The sequence below is a fragment of the Dermochelys coriacea genome, chromosome 25 (assembly GCF_009764565.3).
Source record: "Dermochelys coriacea isolate rDerCor1 chromosome 25, rDerCor1.pri.v4, whole genome shotgun sequence".
NCBI classification, from domain to species: Eukaryota; Metazoa; Chordata; order Testudines; family Dermochelyidae; genus Dermochelys; species Dermochelys coriacea.
Window position 1 is genome coordinate 11,325,264 of NC_050092.1, and position 16,088 is coordinate 11,341,351.

Genomic DNA, 16,088 nt, shown 5'->3' on the forward strand with positions numbered 1-16,088 from the left:
GGCCCATGTGAGCAATTCCACCTTAAGAGGTGCCCGGCTGGGCCCTGCCCCACCCCCGGCAGCAGGCAGGTTGGGCCAGGACTGGGTGTGAAGCTGGCTCTTTGGTGGATGAGCTGGCTGGGTCCTCGGGCTCCGTTCTTTGCTTGGTTACTCTCCCAGGCGGCACAGAGCAGGGGGCAGGCTGGGCGGGAATGATGGTTGGCATCCAGCAGCTGGGGCAGGACGTTCAGTGGTGACAGGGCCACGGGCGCTCGAGCGCAGACCGATTCCACGGGGGGCAGGTGGATGGATCTGCCCACAGGAGAGGTACCAGGTTATGGCCCATGTTGGGAACCTCCAACCTGCCTCCATGCGCTGCCAGCCTTGTCCTCCTCCTCCGGCTCTCTCCATCTTCTCTCCTTTGGCCTAAACTCCTTCCCCTGTACCTTCCCCCTCTGTTTTAGTTTCCCCTCCAGCAGTTCCACCAACCGCCCCCCGTGAGATCCACCCCTGCCAAAGTAAGTCCTGCCTTCCTCCAGGACAGGAGAACGAAGCCACACGACAAATGGCCTTGGGCCACCAGAAGAGGGCAAGAGCTCAGCAGAAGTTACCATCCATCAGGTGGACGGACCTGGTGTTCCACCTCCCCCCATGCCAGTTGCAGCTGGAAGGTACGGCTCAGGTATATCCCCCATCCCCGGCAAGCCTGAATGATTCCAAAGGACCTCACAGATAGAGAGAGAGAGAGAGAGTGAGTGTGTGTGTGCGTGTGTGTGTAGATTCTGAAATGCAGAGCCTCCTCTGGGGTGGGATACTGTAGCTGTTTAACAGCTACACAGCTGTGGCATAGCACAGGGAAGCGAAGAAGAGCATTGCATCCACCTCAAGCCATGGGGGGTGGGGGCTAGGCAGCTACTGGAGGCGCCAGCTGAAGCCAGGCTCTGCTCCCATCTGGGTGTGATGTCGGGGCACAGACACAGCTGAGATTAACAGGGAGCAGGCAGCGCCTTCCCTGAGCCGTGGCACTAGCACTTCTGAGAGGAGGGCTCTAAAAATAATCCACCCAAATTGCTTCCTTGGGGGGGAGCCGGCAGCAGGCCTGGTTGAGAGCATGGGGTCTGGGCAGAGATGGGCAATGCTCAGCGTTCCTCTTTAATTCCAGACCGCCCACTGGTGAAGGCAAGAGAGGCCTGGAGGGCGGCTGGGCCCCCGGGGCAGGTGGCAGACCCCTCGGGTAGGGGGCACAGAAGAGGCAGGTGGAAGGAGAGAAAGAAGCTAGCTCCTCGGGCCACGGCCCCCATTCTTGAACATGGGCGAGGAGGAACAGGGTCTTCTCCAACCAGCTGCAGCACTTCAAAGACCCCGGCAGCAGCTCTGTCCACGCCCCAGGTGCCCACAGATGCAGCCAACAGGGAGAAGACCAAGCTCAGGAAGATCTTGGTCGACCTTCGCCCCGTGCTGGAGAACGTTACGTCTCCCTGGGACTCTTGGGAGGGGCACTCAGAGACGAGGAGCGTCCGTAGTGCTGGGTGCTCTCCCCAGGCGCGTGGACAGCCCAGCAGGGGAGCCAGCCCCGTAGATCAGACTCACCGGGTCACCGCTCTGCCCCCTATAGCGGCCCAGCCCGGAGACAGCGGCCAGGTTGCCGCGGCGTGTGAGCCGCACCTTGGCCAGGCGCAGGCTCCGAGGGATGGCTCGCTCGCCCGCCGGGCTGCTTTGAGGCGGGAGCCCACGTCTCCAGTGCCCTTCCCGAAGAGAAGCCTCCAGCCAGAGCCAGCGGAGCAGCTGCTGCCCCCCGAGCGGAGCAGCTCAGCAGAGATGGTGAGTGCCAGGGCCTGCTGGACCTCCTCCACTCACCAGCCCCAGCCCCAGCCAAACAAAGCCCTAAGGCAATTTGTACCAAGGCCAGGCAATGGGATTTCCCACAAGGGATGAACAAAGGGGCATTAGCAGGAACAGTGGGGGGTTCTCACAACCTCCCCGCCCCCTCACGCCAGTGTGCAGGGCACTGGATCTGTCTGCTTAGGGGCATTGGAACGTGGCCACCCAGATTGCGGTGAGTCCATGCAGGGGCGGAGGGGGGGTGCACCCGGGGCGGACTCGCTCCTCCCTCTCTCTTTCTCACCCAGGCTGGAGCTGGCAGCCTCCTGAAGCCAGAGCGCTCCCCAGACGTCCAGCTCCGCACGCGCCTGCTCCTGCAGCGACTCCAGGAGACCACGACCAGCAAGAACCACCAGCTGATCACTCAGGCGCTGCAGGCCCTGCGCCAGGAGCTGCAGGGGGAAGCATTTGCCTCCCCTCATGAGTAATTGAACCCCACAGAGCGCGCCCAGGCTGCTTGGAGACCTCGTTGTAGCTTCGCCCCCTAAACAGCTTTAGCACAGACAAGCTAGGTCCCTCCCCACCCCCCGGGGTACCTTCCTGGAGTAGCCCTGCTCATGCAGCAGGGCGCTTGGGAACATCAGCTGAGGCCTTTGGGGGTGGTGGGACGCAGCTAGACATGCCGTGACACATGCCGTGACACGCAGAAGCGACCGTCTTGCGTTGTAAGGCCTCGGCCGAACCCCCGCAGAGTGCACGGAGCTCAGGCCGAGCTGCCCCTCCTGGCTTTGAACCTGACACCTCAGGGATCCTGGAGATGTCAAACCCAGCGCTGCCTACCCTCAGCCAGCCCCCTGCAGCTTGACATGCTCAGCGCCCCAGATCCTGCATCTCAGCTTGGGCCAGGAGCCCTTGCTAGGGGAAGTGGAACAGAAGGGGGACGAGAAACTGAGACCACAGGGCTGGGGATCAGGGAAGACTTCAAGCAGCCAGTGCCAGTAACCCTCTGCCCTTCCTTCCACCCAGGGATCACAGAGGGCTTTGCAGACACTCAGCTAAGCCTCACGCCCCTGAGGGTAGCTATCGCCAGACCCAGTTTACTGAGGGGGACTGAGTGCCCTCAGCAAGTCCAGACCAGGAATAGAACCCAGGAGTCCTGGCTCCCATGCTACTCACTAGTCCCCAAATTATGATTGCTCAGAGAACTGCATGCAAGCCCCTAAGTGGGGTCTCCTGCATGGGCACATGGAGCGGGGCTCCCTGTCTCCCTTACCCTGAGCACCAGAGTGCTCCCATGGGGAGATAACACACAGCTGGGGGGTGGGGGACAAGGCAAGGACCAGGCCCCCATCCCAGCACTAAGGGGCAGAGCCCAGCTAGCGTGAGAGCCCACTGTCTCCTTGCAGAGGGGAGAGGTGGCGTTTGCTCCGGGAGCCTGCGCTGAACAGAAGGGATGATGCCAGGAGGAGAAACAGGAAGGCCGTGGTGCTGCATCCTGTGGCTGCAGAGAGGAGACTGGTGAAGCTCACCTGGAGGACAGGCAGGTGAGCCACAGAGACAGCCTCGGGGGGTGTCTTGCTTCTTGGCCATGCTGGCTCACGTGGGTCCTCCAAGCCACCCTCCTTCCAGCGGGGGGGGAGGCGAGGGGAGGGAGATGTTCTGCTTCCCTCAGCTCTGCAGGGATCCACAAGAGCTCCCCACCCCCGTGTACCCCTCCTCCTACCCCCGCAGACCATGGCAGCCTGAGGTTCTGAATCCCTTAACCGGGTCAGGGAGCTGGAGAAGGAACATGAGGGTAGGGAACCTGCCTTCTGCAGGTCCCAGAGTCAGGCGAGGCAGAGGGATACCACCCTGGCTAGCAGGGCAGGTGCGTGCCAGCAAGTCCCAACACACTTCAGCTTTCCCAAATACCACAAGGGCATGATGCATCCAGAACACAATGAACCCAGGCCTCTGACATGCCAGCCTAGGGCAGTAACTGTACTGCCACCGTGGCAGTGAGATCATTGTCCTTTTCAAGCCGACGTAACCGTGTCCTAGGAACCGGACAATCCAGCCGTGGGTTTTAGCAGTGCAGGCGGGGCTGTAGCCGCAGTGAGACAGGGAGGGGGCGGTGGGGTTTGGCAAAAGGCCCCTGCAAGAGAATGAGATGGGGCAGAGCCAGCAACCACAGGACATTCCTGCCCTCGGGGGATCTGCCCCCCACTGAGCCAAGTCCAGCCAGAGCATAGGGCCAGAACAAGACAAATCACATTCCCTGAGCCAGGGGAGCAGTTCCCCGGCGCTGGCACGCTGCCATCTGTACCACGCAGACCCCACTGGCCCTTTTCTTAAGGATCGGATCCAGTTGGGAATCGAGTGCTGGTGAAACCCCTGGGGCCCAGAAACACCTCCAGCCCCATCAGCACACACTATCCCCTGCGTCTGTGCTGCCATGAAGGCATCTCCCCCAGGGCTTAAGAGTAGGGCGCCATCCCATGGCCCCAGACTGCCACAGGGGCTGGAGGCGTTTTGTGCCAGGGACACTTGCTCACCAGGATCTGGACTAAGGCCTCCAGCTCCCTATTTCCTCGTTCCTGGCATCTCCTCCTTTTCACCCCTCCTGTTCTCTTCCAGCCCCATTGCCGGCAACACCAGGGAGGCAGCCTGCCCCAAAATCCATCGCTGACAGCCTCAAGATGAGAGCAGCTGGGTCATGCAAACCTGCTCTGTCCCATGTCAAAGCAGCACTGCCCTGCTGGAGGAGAGCCCAGTACAGGCAGGAGCAGAGCCAGAGAAGATCTGGGGGTGGGGGCAAGCCCCTCCGGCCCAGCTCCTGAGCCTCTGGGCATGGTGAAAGAGCCAGAGGCTCCTAGACCCACATGGCCAGCAAGACCCCAGCTCTAAACCAAGGACTGACCTTCCCCCACTCTGCTGCAGGCGTGACACTGGATTTCTAACTCGGCCTGATTGGTCCTGGCCTTCTTACTCCACCCTGGCCACCTGTGGGATAGCTCAGCCAGGAGTTAACCCCCTGCTTGTCAGGGATCTGTAGCTGGTGAATGGTGGTCCACTTCTGTGCGTGCCCATCCCCCAGTGAGGACAAAGCGGGACATGTGCGTGACGGGGACCGAAATGCAAAGGCCACCTCTCTGAACTAAAGGAAAAGAAGTCACTTGGTTCCATAGGGTGTAATTAACCTGTGGAACTCGCTGCAGGTACAGAGAAGAGAATCCAATGGTTAGAAGTGAGGGAACAGTCAGGGCTCCTGGGTTCTGTCCCAGCAACTAGAGGCAAATCGCTTCTCCTTGTGCCCCAATTTGCCCTTCTGCCCAATAAAGGATATTAAACACAGGGCCTGAGGGGTTAATTATTCACAGGGTAATGAAAACCTTCAGATAGAAGATGCTAACTTACATTAGGCCCCTATGTACTAGGGCAACAGGTGGGTTAGGAACACTTAACGGGCGGCTAGCACCTGAGAGACTTGGCTGCAAGTCCCAGCTCTCCCTGTGACCTTGGACAAGTGGCTGAGGGCCCGATTTGTAACCCTGGCCCTCAGTTCCCAGCTGTGCCATGGAGTTTACAGCCCTGCCCTCCCTCGCAAGGTGGGTAGTGAGGATAAATAAACTCACGATTGTCAGCTGCTCAGAGACTGTGGAAACGGGGCTGGCTAAGTGCCCTAAATCCACAGAACAGGGGAGGAAAGAGAGAAACGAAGGACTAGCTGGAGAACAAACCCCGGCGCCCAGATAGAATCATTCCACCCCCAGGCTGGGGGTTATTGTGTGCGTATATTTAATTTGCTTAGTATTTCACGCAAATCTCCACAGACTCTGCTCTATAAATACCAGAAAACAGACCAGCTACATGAGAGAATCCAGCCCCAGTGCCCTCAGGGCAGAGCGGACAGGGCATGGGGGCAGGGTCATGCCTCTTTGGGGCCTGGGACCAGCATTGTGTGGAGGGGCATCGGCTCAGGTGTTTGTAACAGTCGGCTCGGGCGCGGCGATGCCCTGGCCCAGCCTAACGCCCGGGGCACAAATGCCACAGTACGGCGTCAGCGGCCACTGCCCCCTTCTCGGACCTTTGGGAGAAGAGGCTAGGGGATAATACAATACTTAGATGGTGGGCGGGGCTGGTGGTGAGAGTGGGCGGAGTCTGTGCTAGGACAGCGCCGTGGGGGAGAGGGGAGCACGCTACATCGTCTTGGGGGACGGGAGGTCACTGCATCGTTAGTGGCGGGGCGGATGGACAGAAAAGCAGGTGGCCTTGGAGAGGAGGCGGACATCAGCTGTTCTCTCCTCCAAAGGAGGACTGGCAGAGTGAGGGCAACTGCTCCTGCCTCGCCAGGGAAAGTGCCAGGGATCAGGGACCAATTCCCGCTCAGTGAGACCTTCACCACCACTCCCACCAGGAGCCAAGATCTGGCCCATGAACAGCCAGGAGGGGAGGTAGCTGGGGAGTCCCGGGGCTCGCGGACCTCCCCGCCTAGGGACAGCTCAGGCTCCAGGAAGGGGCACAACATCTCGGGGCCTCGTGTTGGGAGAGCGACTTGGTCTGAGGAAGGATTAATGCGAAGGGATGTTCCCACGGGAGGCCACCAGTGGACGCAGCACGCTAAGCCCTGGGGCAGGGGCTCATGGCCCAGGCAGCTGAAGGAGTGTTACTGACAGGCTCCCAGCCAAGCCCCTTGGTGGCTGCAGCATAGGGAATGGAGGGAAAATGGAGCACCCTTCCCAGGAAGAGAGGGGATTCCTGAGATCACACGGCTGGCGAGGGCCTTGCAGTCAGTAGGGGGTGGGGGGCAGCCCTGGGGCCTGTTCAAACAGCAGCTCACAGCTGAATGCAGTGAAAGGGACCAAGAACCCCACAGGGTCCAGCTGAGCCTCCCCCTTGGGTGCCCAAGCGGCTGGGTTTAATGCGGGTAAGTGTCTGAGAAAGGCCCCTGGCCCTACTGGGGTGGGGGGGAAGTGCATGGAGCTGGGCAGGGCAAGGGATGACATCCATGCCCCCGACCCACCCAGAACTGGGGCAGGGCACAGTACCAACACCAAGCAAGAGCTGTGCCTGCAAGGAGCCAGCCCCAGGAGAGCCCAACAGACCCAGCCTGGGATTCAAACTCAGGGCAGAGGTGGGCGTTGGAGCCCTGGGAGTGTGGGAGGCAGATCCCACCTCCTGGTTGCCACTTAAGGCATAAGGAGGCTCACCTCACCCCACCCCACCCCACCCCTTGCTCGCGGGGTGGGGGGGTGACTCCCAGGAAAGCTCCCTGCACCCTAGGGTGAGGACTTGGCAGTAGCTGCTCCCAGAGGGTACCGTGGAGTGATGCTCTACCCCCTCTGCACTGTTGATTCAGGTTTAGGGGGCTCTGCATCTCCCCTGGGGGGACAGCCACAGATGTGGGGTGAGGAGCATCAGCTGGGGGCCTCTGCCCCCTAGGAGCAAATGGGTGTTTTATTGATTCAGCTTTAGGGGTAGGTGGGGCTTTCCCTCCACCCCTCCCTGCTCCAAGCAGGAGGAGCCCTGGTGCTATGAGGGAAGCCCCCTCTCTGTATTTTGGCTACACTCCTGGCTGGGGGAGGGTCTCAGACTGCACTCTCCTGATAGCTGTCATCCTCCAGGAAGTGGGTGATCCTCTTCCAGGGGTCAGGGGGCTGGGGCTTGGACAGGGGTGCCAAGTCCGGCAGGGGCTCGTCCTCGCTTTGGTCCTTGGCGAAATGGACAAACACCTGGAGGGAAAGGGACAAAAGCAAGAGAGTCAGGCAGGATGGCAGGCAGGCTGGCCTAGTGGTCACAGCCTGGGAACTCGTGAATGGAGTAGTGTCTGGTTCACTGTAGACCTCCACTCTCCAGACTGAACTGCATGCTAATAAAGGACTGTGAGAATTCAGAGAGAGAAAAGTAACAGAAAAAGGGAAACAACAGGTCCCGTGGGGCCGCGGGGGACTAGTTGGAGGTGCACATTGAATGTTTCCTGTGGTGCATTTGAGGGACGAAGACGACATCTTGGTATCCTTCCCCGAGGAGGTAAACGCACAGTGAGTTTGCTATATGACAGAGGGGGCTCAAGTAGGATCACCTGAAAATGCTGGAGAGAAATTTGGGTGAGAGACACTTCTTTAGACGGGAAGGGAACCAGCTAGTTAAGCAGAGGTTCTAGAAAGCGGGGTAGGATTTTGTGTTCTATGTAACCCTTCGTTTCCAATATTCTTACCTGTTGTCACTCGAATCTCTGCTCTTTGGTCATGCCCTTTGCCTGGTTTTCACTGGAAATATATGGACGTGCGGCACATTTGCAAAGCTGCATCTTAGGCCATAGCTAGTGAGCTGGCGTGTGCCGGCTGTGGGAATTCCCAGAGGGTTCGGTGGATGAGGGGCTGGACCCAGCAGGGATGCTTCAAGGGCTTGGCTGTGCCTATCGCTAAGCCGTACAGAGGTAGCAAGGCCGGCAGGGGTCTGGGGGCCAGGGCTGGTGTTACCAGTGGTTGGTGGTTTCAGGGTGCTGACCCACGGAAGGTACAGACAAGACAACTCATGCTAAGGGCAGGTGGGGGGGAGGCGCCTCACAATGCTGAGATCCCCTGGGGAACATCCCAGCTGCTGCGAGGAAGCTCTCCCAGCTGGCACCTACGGGGTTAAGAGGACAGTCCCTTATGCTCAAAGTATGAGAAACGTCTATTTATTTGATCCTGGTCCACACGGGGCGCTGCCATCCCCAAGGCTGGAGGAGAGGGGCAGAGACCCGGCCCTGGCCTCACCTGGTCCAGCGTGGTTTGGGACACGGAATAGTCCTCGATGCGGTAGGTGCCCCTGTGAGTGGACAAGATGCCGAAGATCTTGGCCAAGGAGCAGCTCCGAGAGGGTAGCTGGTACTGCAGCATGCAGTGGTGCCTCTCTTTGAGGACAATGCTGGGGAAGGAGTCCTGGATGAACGTCTCCACGGGCCGCAGGTCCGGCCTGGGGCCTGACACCCGCAGGGTGATCGTGTAGCCGTCGCCGAACCTACGGCAAACAGGTGGGCGGGTTTGTTTGTGGACACGCCGGGCGCACGCTGACCGCTGCTCAGAGCGAGGGGGACCGACGGCTCCAGAGAGCGGCTCCAGGGGTTAATACGGCAGGGAGCTCTCTGAGCTCCAGCCACTGGGGGAGTTACCCCAGCCAGGGAGGGGAGCAGGAGCTTTGGGAGAGGAGAGGCAGCTGCATTGTCCCCTGCTGGAGTCCTCTGGTTCAGTCGCAGATCGAGAGCAGCAGGGAATTCCCCACCTCACACACGTGCCTCAACCCTGACCCATGACCCATTCGTTCCCTGGCCACTCTGCTCGGAATGCCACCGGGGTGGGAGCAATCAGTGCCAATAGCGATGGTGGTGTTGTGCAATCAGGACCATTAGGGGACTGGACCGAGACCACCAGACTCATTTCAGGGACTGCCAGATAGTGGTAACTGGTGCATGCTACCGTCCTGGGCTGGATTTGAACCAGCGTCCTACAAGTGAGCGCCCCCCCACCCCATGCTCAAGGTGCTGGGATTGCCAGCTCCCTGAGGAGGATTCATTAGGGGGAGCAGAGGGTGGATTCAGCTCCTCCCTTCCCTGCCTCAGCCTGTCTACTGCTGGAAAGCGACACCGGCATGAACATTCCCTCTCCACCCCGCCAAGGTCTCTGAAATGTTCCCAGAACAGCTCGGTCCCTAGCCGGCAATTCGCGCCGCGCTGCGTTTCCTGGAGAGCCTGGGGAAATTACGCGCAGCAGATGTTCAGCAGGGCAGGGAGACCAACCCATTAGCGGCCCGGCTTCACAGGCCATAGCTGGGGAGGGACTCTAAGGGGGGGCTGGAGCACGGCAGGACGCCGCCAAGTTACCTGTTCTTCAGGTGCTGCACGCTCCCCAGGCAGCGGAACCGGCCGTTCACCATGATGGCCATGCGGGTGCACAGGGCTTCGCACTCCTCCATGCTGCCCGGAGGGAAGAGGTGATGGCGTGAGCACCCCCGACTTGGCACCCCCACACTTCTCCCCTGCCCAACATCCCCCCCACGTTCGCTTCCACTGGGCCCTTCCCTGGGGCGGAGAGGGGCAGCATGTGCTAGTGGAGAACGTACTCCCCACCTGAATGCTGGACCGGGCCCTCAGTTGGGGCAAGTCGTAGCTCCACTGACTCGCAGAGGGCTACTGCTAGCTCATGCTGGCTGGGCGGGAGGAGGGGGTGGCTGTTTACCCCTGCCAGGGAGCGGGAGAGCAGCAGCACCCCCTGTTGCAAACCCCTGGGTCAGCCACAGATCAGGGGCAGCGCTGGCTTCCCTGCCCCTCACCCATGCCTCAGCCCTGCCCCCAACCCTGTGCATGGCACAAAGGGAATCACTGCAAAAGGGCGGATTGACAGCTACTCACCTGCTTGGGGGTGGGGTAGGCTAGTTACTGATGGGGGGGAGGGTTGAGGCTTTGTGCGGACGGAGGGATGCACAAGCAGCTCAGCCCTTCCCCTTACCTGTGGGAGGTGAGCACCACGGATCTGCCCTCTTTGATCACGCTGAGGATACAGTTCCACAGGAACCGCCTGGCTCGCGGGTCCATCCCCGTGGTCGGCTCGTCCTGCAACAAGCCCCAAAAGTGGCTTTGGGTCAGCCCTGGCCCTGTCCGAACCAAGGACGTGTCAGGGTGGGAAGCCCAGTGGGCTTGGCACGAAGGCCCCTGCGCACCGCTTTTGGCCGTGTAAATACCCGGGGCGCCCAGGGTCAGAGTGGTGTAAACACAGGCTGTAGTATAGCTATTGCTCCATTCATAGCCTGGGCCCAGGAACAGAGCCCGACGGGGGAGGTCAGTTACATCAAGGCTGCGTCCCCATGTTGTTATGTTAAATAACCATGCAAATCAACAGGGCTGGGGTTTGCATATGCAGATAACGGTGCAAATTAGCTGCCTTCCCCCCTCATCCGACAGAGACTGGAGGGTGTCCGCTAGGGGCACCTGAGGGGGTAACGTCCAGGCGCCCATTGCTGCCCGGCAGCACTGACCAGGAAGACGACCGGCGGGGCACCGAGAAGGGCGATGGCCGTGGAGAGCTTGCGTTTGTTCCCCCCGCTGTAGCTCCCCGCAGGTCTGTCGGCATAGTGCGCCAGGCCCAGCTTGGAGACCCCCCACTGAGCCACCTGCAGGAGAGAAGCACAGAGGTTGAGCACGTGTCTCTCCTGCCTTGGGGGGGGGACAGACCGGGAAGGGGGTGGGGAGCTTTTACCCTGGGCGTCTCCTCCTCGGGGACACCACGCAGGCGGCAGTAGAACTCCAGGTGCTCCCGTCCCGTCAGCAGGTCGTTGATGGCGTCGAACTGGGGGCAGTAGCCCATGTTCTGATGGACCGACTGCAAGTCGTGGAGCACGCTGCGAGGACGGAGACACTGAGCCGCTGGAGGGGGCATCCCGCAGCGGGGCCCCGGGGAAACCAATCCGCAGGGAGGGGCTGGGAGAATGGGGTGTCCCTAGGGTTGCCAGAGCCCAGCAGAGCAGCTGAGGGCAGGAGGAAGGGGCGTGCGTGCATGCGAGCGAGTGTGAAAGAGAGACCCGGTTCTCGTGCTAGCGCGGCACGCGCCTGCCCCGTAGCTCCACCACACACAGAGACCCCCTCTCCTGTCTGCATAGCCCTGACCTCATCCTGCTCCCCCAGAGCTCCTCTGTCCCGTCCCCCATTTCTCCCTCTAACACTCACCTATCCCGTTCACTGGGGCCCGCACCTGCCCCCCCATGATCTTGTCTGCACTTACCTGTCGCCCCTGCCTTCACCCCCCCGCAGAAGTGCTCACTTGCCCCGCACCACACCTCACCTGCCCCTCCCCACTCACCTGTGCCCTTTCAGACAGGCATCTCCTAGAGTCACCTCTGTGTCCCCAGTCAGCATTTTGAAGGTGGACGTCTTCCCAGCGCCGTTCACCCCCAGGAGACCGAAACACTGTGCCGGGACCAAACACAGGGTTAAAGGCAAACTGTCCCCTAAGCCACCCCTGCCCGGCTCCCCCTTCCAAGAGGCATGGAAGTGCCCAAGAGGGGCCTCCCCAATGGCCCCAAGGAGAACAGCACTTGGACTGGGGCTCAGGGCCAGGATTTGGGGGGGGCCCCCCGGTCACCTCTTTCTCCCTAGGACACACTCACTGGGCCGTCTGTTCCATCCCCCTGTGCCCGGTGTGACATAGGCCTAAGCCAGTCGCTTCCCCACATTGACCTGCTTCCGAACCTCTCGCTCCATGGAACAGGGCTGCCTGCCCTTTTAATCCCAACCACAGCCAGCTGCCTTGCACCTGGCCCACCAGCTGCCTTACCTCCCCCGGGGGGATTCCCACACACAGGCGGTCCACAGCTGGCTTCTTCCTCGCCCGGTACACCTGAGAGAGGGGGGCAGGGAAAGAGCCTGAGAACAGCATCCCAGGCCTGAGGCCTGGAGCACGTGGGGAGAGCTCCCCCCTGTGCGAATGCAGGCCAAGCACCTGCTGCAGCCAGTGTGCGGACCCCAGGGTGAACATGGCATGAAACCCCACCGCCTCCTGGTGCTCTGAATCGTTAGCTCCAGGGCCGCCGGACTGGTGGCAAGGGGAAGAGTTCTAATTCCTGGCAGGACGGGCTCATCGCCCTTGGAAAGACCCAGAGAGAGCCAGGGGATCGCGGGCGAGGGTGGATTGAAAATTTGGTCACCAAAACTGTTTTTTTGGCAGGACCCTGGGTTTGTGAGCAACCGAACATATTCATAGGAAGGGTCTATGTTCACGGGAAAACTCAGATGGTTGTCAGAGAAAACGAACACCCCGAAACCAAAATATTCCCATTTGGCTATTGCCGCCGCAGAGCCTCATGGGACGTGTAGTTCAATTGCCTCATCTCTCCGCTCTCCTCTATGGGTTGGGGGCCCCATCTCCCATGATGCACCACGGCCAGGGACTCCCCAGGTGCATTGCCTGCCCTTGCCAATGGCAGAGGGGATTGTGGTGGCTCATGGGAGATGTAGTCCAATCAGGGGGGCCTGGCCCATAGCAGAGAATGGGGCCCTGTGGCAGCATTTTCAAACTGAGATTTGTCGATATTTGAACAGCTGCCAAAAAAAAAAAAAAAAAAAACATACCTGTGGAAAATTTTTATTTTCATTAAATTTTTCCATAAAACAGAAAAAAGTGGCACAAGGAAGAGCCACAACCTCATCTGGGGGGTGACAGTGGGAGGCAGATGATGATGCCCCCAGCCCCCGAGTTGAGGAACAGTTCCACCCGCCCCCTCCACACCTTGGTCAGGTCATGCAGCACCAGGATGTCTCCCTGCCGTGCTCCACTTGTGATCTTCTCCCGCTCTCTGGCCACGTCCTTGTCCTCCCCGCCCAGAGGGGGAAGTTTAACAGCAAAGGGCCTGAAGGAAAGGAGGGAGAATGGCTCAAACCAGGAAGCAAACGGAGGGTGACATCCCACGTGGGCGAGCGGTGTGGAATGGCATTTTGGGCCACACGGTTGCCATGATGCTCAGACCTAGCACAGGCTCTAGGGAGCTTGGAGATCCCATGAACGGTGCTGGAATCCTTGGGGGTTCTTGACCTGGGGGATGTGATCAGGTGTCGGGGTCCCAGATTGCCAAATGGGAAGGGTCCCAGCTAGACCTCAGCAGGATGAGACAGTGTTCCATTCTATGCATCCAATGAAGTGAGCTGTAGCTCACGAAAGCTTATGCTCTAATAAATTTGTTAGTGTCTAAGGTGCCACAAGTTCTCCTTTTCTTTTTGCGGATACAGACTAACACGGCTGCTACTCTGAAACCTGTCTTCATGGTAAGAGTTGCTGGTCTAATCCGGTCCTGCCTGTAGAGACAGGCCCGTGTGAGCAGGGTCAGATATTACAGTGACCATGTAAGCACATGGGTGAGAGCCAAAGGGACCTAGGCTTCTAAATCACTTAGGGTACATCCATACAGCAGCCAGGGGGCGGGGGTGTAAAATCATGCAGATTTGGCTCAGAGGCCTGGACGGACAGATGGATGCGGCAAGTAGAGGTGGCATCTCCGCCCTCCCCGGATCATGTCACTGAGATGTTAACTATGCCAGCCCAGCCCCCCACCCCGACGACTAGTGGGGAGAAGGGGGTGTAGTGTCAAACAAAGGGGTAGATGAACAATGGGCTTTTCCCCATCCTGTTATGGCAGGGACGGGTAGAGTGACTTGGGGAGGAGGTTGGCCGGAGCTGGATTTCTACCCCAGCTGCACGCCCACCTGCTGCTCCCGCCGCGCCCCCACCGGCCCCTCACCGGAGCTTGATGAAGAACCTGTACTGCAGCAGGATGGTGAAGAGGAAGAAGACGACGCCCTGGAGAGCCATGGCAAACATGTTCTTCCCAGCCAGGTCCCAGCACAGTGGAGACACAAAATGCTTGTCTCCTGGGAGGGGAAATAGGGCTTGAAAAGAAGAAAGGGGTGGTGCACGAGGGAGGCATGGGACAGGACAGAGTCAGTGCACGGCAGAGGGTCAAATACCACGGTGATGGCCGTGGCCTAAGAACCTAGGCAGAGATAGACAGATGCTCCTGAGGAGAGGGATCACAGGCGTTACCCATGCATGCCGAGTCTGGGGTGGGGGGAACGTGTAGCCCCCACACTCTGGGCTCAGGGCCACTCACCGAACCTCTCGAAAGCATCGGCCATGGCCTGGTTCTTCACCATGTCGATGAGACCCCGGCCCAGGCAGAAGTGCGGGAAGACGAGGAAAACCTTCTTCAGGATGCGGTTGACATGGTTCAGCTTCTGCCCAGGGTGGGGGGGAAAGCAGAAGAATCTGGCTCAGGAGACGGCCCCAGCTCTGTGACACCAGCACGGGGGGGCTCCCACCATCTCCTTGTGAGTCCCCTTCCCCCAGGAGCTGAACTCACCTCATTGGAGGCACTGGGCTGAGGTTGGGGGCCTGGGTGGTGGCTAGTTAATCTTGGGTTGGAAACCCCCCCCCCCCGACCGCGCAGCCCATCCCAAGAGGGCCAGGGAAGCCCCCAGGGTGCAGGGCTCACCTGGTCGGTGAAGAGCTCCAGCACGAAGGTGGCCACGCTGCCGTTGATGCTGATGAATAGGTTGACACAGGTCAGCACCACGTAGGCCGTGCTGGGGATGCTGAAGAGGAAGGAGGCCGGGTACATCAGCGGCGTGATGGACCAGCTGGGGTGGAAGAGGAACAGAGCTGCAGCAAAGCCAAAAGACACCCAGCCCGGCGCCAAGGAACCGAGCCCAGGCCACAAACTGGGGCTGGGAGACAAGGTGCCAATGTCCCACAAAATCCCACCGCCTCCCCGCTCCGTTCAGAGTGGGCCAGGCTCCAGCCAGAGGCTCGGTCCTCCAGGCCGGGCCAGCTAGCTCCCTTCCCCTTCAGGGCGAGCCTTTGGTCCCGCTCCCCAGGATAGGGCAGAATCCCCCTTGCCCCCAACAGACAAAGCGAGCTCCCCGGCTGCGCAGGGCATTCGCTCCCGTGGCGTCAGGGCCAGGTGGGGGCCGCGCCCACCCTGGCTCACCCATAGAGGAACAGCAGCAGCACCAGGGAGGGCAGGTTGGCTGAGGACACGTAGGACTTCTGCTGGAAGCAGAGGAAAATGAGGACAACCAGCCCTGCTGGGACCAGGTAGTTACACTGCGGGGAGAAGAAGAGGCAGCGGGTGTGACCCAGTTGACCCTGGTTGGGTGGGGGGGTTCTAATGAGGACAGGCCTGAAGCCACCCCCCCCCAACTCCCTCCCCTCCAGACAGGGAGCGAGCCCCTCCCCCCCCCGCCCCCGACTCTGACCATGCAGTAGCCACAGGCGTTGAGCTTGTCGCATACCCCACACGCCCCCACTGAGCCAGCATGCCCACCCTGTCCTGGCTCAGGGCCTCTCATCGGCCCAGCGGTGAGCCCCACTCCGGGGCACAGGCTTCCCTGCGCAGCCCACACCCACTCTGTGCAGCGCGCTGTCCTCGGCTCATGGAGACTGGGCCACCCCTGGAGGTTGATGAGCCTGCTACAACTTCGGCAAACAGAACCCTCCCTTTTAGGTCTGGCAGCGGGGCCTCAGGTATTTCAATCCAGAGGGCCCAGGTTCAGTCCCCTCTGCTGACAACCTACCCAGGCATGCAGCCGTGTTGGGGCTGACACCTGCCTCCCTCCATGAGGGTCCTGCCTGCAGGTGAGAACCTGCCTGTGAGCCCCGCCAGGTGCCAGCCTGACCCTGTGCTGGAAAGCTATATCCCTCACTCCCCTCCCTCTGCCCCCAGATCCATGGGATCCCTCCTCTCCCGTGTAAACCTGCCACTCCCCAGCCCCCCGGCCTGCCCCG

The 16,088-nt window shown here is 60.4% G+C and overlaps 2 protein-coding genes and 1 long non-coding RNA gene across 10 annotated transcripts in view; 2 read left to right on the forward strand and 1 right to left on the reverse strand.

Moving 5' to 3' along the window:
• The first annotated feature begins 431 nt into the window (after nt 1-431).
• Nucleotides 432-1,699, forward strand: LOC122457515. Its single transcript, XM_043502889.1, has 3 exons — nt 432-650; nt 1,142-1,554; nt 1,595-1,699. The coding sequence occupies exons 1-3, from the start codon at nt 545-547 to the stop codon at nt 1,697-1,699; spliced, it is 624 nt and encodes a 207-aa protein (XP_043358824.1). The 5' UTR covers nt 432-544.
• A 109-nt stretch (nt 1,700-1,808) lies between these two features.
• LOC122457467 lies at nt 1,809-5,133 on the forward strand. The gene is made up of 3 exons (XR_006276992.1): nt 1,809-2,284; nt 3,207-3,344; nt 4,417-5,133. It is a non-coding gene; the product is annotated as an uncharacterized LOC122457467 (long non-coding RNA).
• A 399-nt stretch (nt 5,134-5,532) lies between these two features.
• The window catches only part of ABCA7 (ATP binding cassette subfamily A member 7), a 45,215-nt gene continuing 34,659 nt past the window's right edge, over nt 5,533-16,088 (reverse strand). For 4 of the 8 annotated variants that reach the window (XM_043502605.1, XM_043502604.1, XM_043502606.1 and 1 more), the window contains 13 exons: nt 15,292-15,407; nt 14,797-14,941; nt 14,416-14,539; nt 14,047-14,176; nt 13,041-13,161; nt 12,090-12,152; nt 11,616-11,722; nt 11,016-11,157; nt 10,795-10,929; nt 10,269-10,372; nt 9,644-9,736; nt 8,541-8,784; nt 5,533-7,511 (listed from right to left, as the gene is read on the reverse strand). In XM_043502605.1, coding sequence (XP_043358540.1) covers nt 7,368-7,511; nt 8,541-8,784; nt 9,644-9,736; nt 10,269-10,372; nt 10,795-10,929; nt 11,016-11,157; nt 11,616-11,722; nt 12,090-12,152; nt 13,041-13,161; nt 14,047-14,176; nt 14,416-14,539; nt 14,797-14,941; nt 15,292-15,407 — 1,668 coding nt within the window. In that variant the 3' untranslated portion in view covers nt 5,533-7,367. Of the gene's footprint in view, nt 7,512-8,540; nt 8,785-9,643; nt 9,737-10,268; nt 10,373-10,794; nt 10,930-11,015; nt 11,158-11,615; nt 11,723-12,089; nt 12,153-13,040; nt 13,162-14,046; nt 14,299-14,415; nt 14,540-14,796; nt 14,942-15,291; nt 15,408-16,088 lie in introns of those variants that run through there. The other 4 variants (XM_043502607.1, XM_043502608.1, XR_006276991.1 and 1 more) reach the window with 3 other exon arrangements.